At 37.6% G+C, this 5,559-nt stretch overlaps 1 protein-coding gene across 1 annotated transcript in view; it reads left to right on the top strand.

Moving 5' to 3' along the window:
• Window positions 1-5,559, top strand: part of RALGAPA2 (Ral GTPase activating protein, alpha subunit 2 (catalytic)) — a 535,657-nt gene that overhangs the window by 364,315 nt on the left and 165,783 nt on the right. The window contains exon 34 of the mRNA XM_006860649.1: window positions 5,030-5,153. Coding sequence (XP_006860711.1) covers window positions 5,030-5,153 — 124 coding nt within the window. The remainder of the gene's footprint in view (window positions 1-5,029; window positions 5,154-5,559) is intronic.

Raw genomic sequence — 5,559 nt, 5'->3', positions numbered from 1 at the left:
TCTGACCCTCCACCTTACCAAACATGATATCCTTCTCCAGTGACTGGTCCTTCCTGACAATATGTCCAAAGTATGAGAGATGAAGTTTGGCCATCCTGGTCTCCGAGGAGCACTCTGGCTGCACTTCTCCCAACACAGATCTCTTGGTTCTTTTGGCAGCCCATGGCACTTTCAATATTCTCCTCTAACAACATAACTCAAAAGCATCAATTCTTCTGTGGTTTTCCTTATTCACTGTCCAGCTTTTGCATGCATATTTAGCAGGGAAGAATACAACTTATCCCTAAACTTTTCCTTGCCATTTATATTTATAATATAACTTATCTGACTGCTCTTGAGGTATAGTTCATTCTTAGGATGTTCTCAGAAAAAGTATAACTTATTTTATAACCATTGCTTATATAATATACAGTTAATAAAGCTATAATCTATATGATGAATATATATGTAAATAACAGTGGGATTCCCTTTTAAATATCAGTTCCATGTTGCTGCCATATGGGAGGGTGAATGTTAACATCATATTTGTCTTTCTTTGACTTCGGTAATGTGACAGTACAAAGAAACAGACCTATTCTAGTCTAGTCCTAATAATGAAGAAAGATGCATTCTCATGAGGAGGAGGAAATCATTGGTTTTATGTATGTGTGTTCCTGGCATTGGTTATATGTGTGCTCAAGCATTGGCTGTACAGCCTGTGGATATGAAGTGCTATTATTTTGCTAATTATTATTTCAGAAGCCTGACGCTAACAAGACCAGATACAGTCTGCATTGTAGTAGGCTCTCCTGGTGCTAACATTTTGGAGGATATGAAATTTGACGAACATTTACAGCTGAAGGTCACATGTCTTTTCCCGCTACATCAATTAGTCATTCAGATTAATACTTGTGAGTTAATGAGATCTCAATGACCCATGAGCAGCTGTAAAGAGTTTAAACTTGAAAAAGTACAAACAAAAGCATTACAGATAGCCTGAGTTTGTGTTCATTTTATGTGGTCTGTACAATAGGACAAAATGAAATGCTAAGACTTCAAAAAATAGAAGAAAGAATATGATACTTAATATATTGGATTTTTTTACAACTATTAATAACTGTTGTAGAAGCACATAGTACAAAAAAGCTCAGAATTATTTTAAGTGAAAAAAAACAACTACAAAACACAGTATGAAATAGCTTCTGATAGTTGTGTGCAAAAATGCACCCTAAAATGACATAGATATTTTCCTTTCTGCAAACACAACATTGAATGTGGTAGAATATGCAGTGGGCAAAATGATGAAAAATTATTATCAAACATCTTAAGGCAATGAATTGCTGGGCCTGGCGGCTCAGGACCATAGTCTCTGGGGACACCTTAATCAACTGGCATAACATAGTCCACATAAATAATATTTTACATCCTACTTTGATAAATAGCATCTAGGATCTTAATAATTCACGAATAGCCATCTGAGGTGCTGCTATTGGTCTCTTCATGTGTGGAAGAAAGAAGAGTGATGAGAATTAAAGATGCTTGGAATCAATTAGTTCAGTGGACTAATGCAGCATCTGAACGTAAGTCTCCATGACTTTGAGACCAGAAAAACAAGATGGTGCCCAGCTATCACTACCAACTACTGTGTACATTGAAGGTCCCAGATAGAGTGAGAGACAATGTGGAACAAAACTCAAACTCATTAATTTAAATAAAGACCATGTTTGTAGATCAGAAAGAGTCTGGAGGAACCTGAGACTATGACCATCCACCACCGTTTAGGTCTGGGAAGGAACTCACCATCATGGCACAATTTGCAGCCAAGCAGTAGATAGGTATGCAGAGGGTTAGCAATACTAGTAAGATTTTCTCACCATGGAATGGTTAGTCATTCAAAATAAAAAAGACAATATGTATCTAAGGAAAAAGTTGAGACTGGATGGGAAGGTGGGTAGACTGGAAATAGAAACCCCTAGGAGGAAGTGGGATAACTGTTGGTGCATGGAGGAGATTGCAATCGTTGAGATGAAACAAAGTATTTAATTTGTTAAAGATAAGCTTGATTATCTCGTCTGTCAACTTTCACTCAATTCATAATAAAAAGTTAAGAGAGAGCTAGACAGAAAGAAAACTTAACAGTCCTCAAAATAAAGGTGAATTATTTTCTATAAAGGAAAAAAAAAAACCACTCTCAAATGATAACATTTATATTATTTACTTAGATGACAAAATTGTCAGTGATTTTTTAGTTGTTCTTTTCCTTTTCTATGGAGAAGCCCTCCTGGTGCAGTGGTTTAAACTGCAAACCCATAGATCAGCAGTTCAAACCAAAGCCACTCCCTGAGAGAAAGCTGTAGCAGTCTCCTTCTGTTTAGATTTTATAGCCTTGAAAACCTCATGGGGCGGTTCTACTCAGCCCTCTAGGGTCACAGTGAGTCAGAACCAACTCAGTGGCAGTGCGTTTATTTGAAACTGGATCTAACTTTTCCAATAAGCAAGTATATTAGATATAAACCATGAGAGAAAAGTGAATAAACTATTTAAATGAATAGAAAGAAAGAGAACGTTTTCTCCCAATTACTTAACATTTTAGTTGAGTTTCAATTAGTTCTGCCTATTAAATAGAATGGAGTCCTAATGTGGCACTGTGTGATAAAAGGACAGGACCACAAGGTTGGTTTGAATCACAAGGTGCCATTCCGAACTCACCAGCTGCTCCATGAAAACCCTATACAGGGTCGCTATGAGTTGGAACCGACTCAATGGCACTTAACAATAATATTATATAGAATCATTAGGAGTCCTAGTGTGGTATTGTAGGATAAGCACTGGACTCCTAACTTCAAGGTCTTCCGTTCAAACCCACTAGCTGCAACTCGGAAACCCTACCAGGTTGTTTTTGGTCAGAACCAACTCAACGATACTTCACAACAACAACATTAAGTAGAAAGATAACTCATGTAGAAGGAAATACTTGAGAATTTGTTATATTCTGGACCTCAGTTTCTACCAAATTGGATACCGAATCAGATTATCATGTTGAGATATTAAATAAGAGAAACATTTTCATATTGCTTGAAGATTTGAAGGAGAGTTCTTTCTATGAGATTTTTCAGAATGTCATGCAAAAATAAGAAGAGTAGAATTGTCCTGAAAGTAGTAATTCATATTAAGTACATAGAGTAAATCTCTTGAGTAAAGAAATTGTGAAGTGAGTGATTATTAAAAACTATTAGAATAAGAACAGTTTTCATCTCTAAACTATCAGCAGATTATTGCTTATAGGCCCATTCATTTTGCACTATAGGATATAAATTTCAGAAACTGGTTATGAGTACATTGAAATATATTTTCTTGATATTTAACTGCCCATTTATCCTCTTATATGTGAAATAACCTCATATGCAAGTGAAAGTCGGATAATGAATAAGGAAAACCATAGAGAAACTGATGGACTCAAGTTACGGTGTTGGAGAAGAATATTAAAAGTATCATGGACTGCCAGAGAACAAATAAATCTGTGTTGAAAGTATAGCCAGAATGCTCCTTAAAAGCCAAGATGGGAAGACTTCATCTCTCATACTTTGGACATTTTATCGGTAGGGACAAGTCATTGGTGAAAGACATCATGCTTGGTAAAGTGGAGAGTCAGGCAAAAAGAGGAAGGTCCTCACAGAGACAGATTGGCCCAACTGAGACCCATTGGCAGTGGTCTCAAGCGTAACTATTTGTGATGGCGCAGGGCTGGGCAGTGTTTCGTTTCATTGTGCATATTGTTGTTAAGTGCCTTCGATTCAGTTTCAATGCATAGTGACCCTGTTGTATAGGGTTTCCAAGGAGCGGCAGGTGTGTTTGAACCGTCGCATTGTAATACCAACTGACCTTGCGTGCTGTAAGTCAGAGTTGACTTGACAGCACCTCACAACAACAGCATGAGAAATACTAGATAAAGAACAAAAAGGACATGTATCATTCCTCAAAGTGTATGTCATGTTTACTTTATTTACCAGTAAAATATCTTTGGAGGAAGTGGATGAAGGGCTCGGGTGGGCAAAAAAACAGCACGAAACAGATTTCCATGAGCATCCATCCCTCTAACCAAGCACTCTCAGAATACAGCACAGTCAATGCCTCTCCTTACAAAGAAAATACCTAAATACATCCTTCTTGGAAGAAGTTTCTGTTTCTTATGAAATCTTGCCATATATTACCATTCCAATCAGGGAACTTCTCAATCTTCGTATCTCAAAGTGTAGGAACTGAAATGCTGACAGCCACATAGATCTGTTTCATATATTGGAAACATCACTATTTTAGGCATTAGTGAGCTGGAATGGACTGGTATTGGCCATTTTGAATCTGACAGCCACATGGTTTACTATGCTGAGAATGACAAATTGAAGAGGAATAGTGTTGCATTCATTGTCAAAAAGAACATATCCTGATCAGTCATGAGGTACAGTGCTGTCTGATAGGATAATATCCAAGCACCTACAGGGAAGACCAGTTAATACCACTATTAATGGGCTCAAGTGTGACAGCGATTGTGAGGTTGGCCCAGGACCAGACAGTGTTTTGTTCTGTTGTGCATAGGGTCACTATGAGCCAGTACTGACTCGATGTCATCTAACAACAGCAAATCAATTTGAAATGTTTATCGAAGTTTTTGTTTTGTTTTAAAAATTCAGAATAACTTGCCAAATGTTATTTTATTATATGATCTTGAGTAGATTGTATGGTTGAGAGTGCTGTCTTTGGAATCAGACTGTCTTGCTTTAATTCCTAGTCTCCTGCTTGTTATGTGTGTTTTTGTTTATCTTTTTGTGCTTCCTTTAAGTTACCACACAAAGAGAGTGATGATAATAAATTTATCTCATTTGGGTGGTTGTAAAAAATAAATGAGATTATGTCTAAAGCCTTCTTAGGACAGTGACTGATCCCTAGTCAGAGCTCAGTGAATATTAGCTCTGTAGGAGATATGTTGGTGGTAGTAGTAAACTAAAATTTCATATATAAGAATTCTAACTCCTGTTAATTTAAAACTTTACAGCCGTGAAACACACAAAATTGCAGTGTTTTACATTGCAGAAGGTCAAGAAGACAAATGCTCGATCCTGTCCAATGAAAGAGGGAGCCAAGCATATGAAGACTTTGTTGCTGGACTTGGATGGGAGGTAATTCATACACTCAGTAGGTGCTTATTGAGTTGTTGTTAGATCCGTTGAGTCTGTTCTGACTCCTAACAACCTAGTATATGGTTTCTGACAAGTGATTGGTGGGTTTGAACTGCCCACCTTAGAATTAGCAGTCTAGTTAGTGCTTATTCTACAACGCCACACCAGAACTCCACTTAATGAGTCATTATCATTAAAGATGTATACAAACTGTTATTGTTGTTGTTGTTAAGTGCCTTCGAGTAGGAGACGACCCATAGCGACCCTGTACAGGGTTTCCGAGGGTGTAAATCCTTACGGGAGTAGAAAACCTCATCTTTCTCCCGCGGAGCGGCTGGTAGTTTCAAACCACTGACCTTAAGGTTCGCAGCAGCTTGATTCGTAACCGCTATGCTACCAGAGACTA

Source organism: Chrysochloris asiatica, unplaced genomic scaffold (assembly GCF_000296735.1).
Source record: "Chrysochloris asiatica unplaced genomic scaffold, ChrAsi1.0 scaffold00039, whole genome shotgun sequence".
Taxonomy (NCBI): Eukaryota; Metazoa; Chordata; class Mammalia; order Afrosoricida; family Chrysochloridae; genus Chrysochloris; species Chrysochloris asiatica.
Note: the sequence above shows the minus strand (reverse complement) of the source record. Positions and strands in the feature narration are given on the sequence as shown.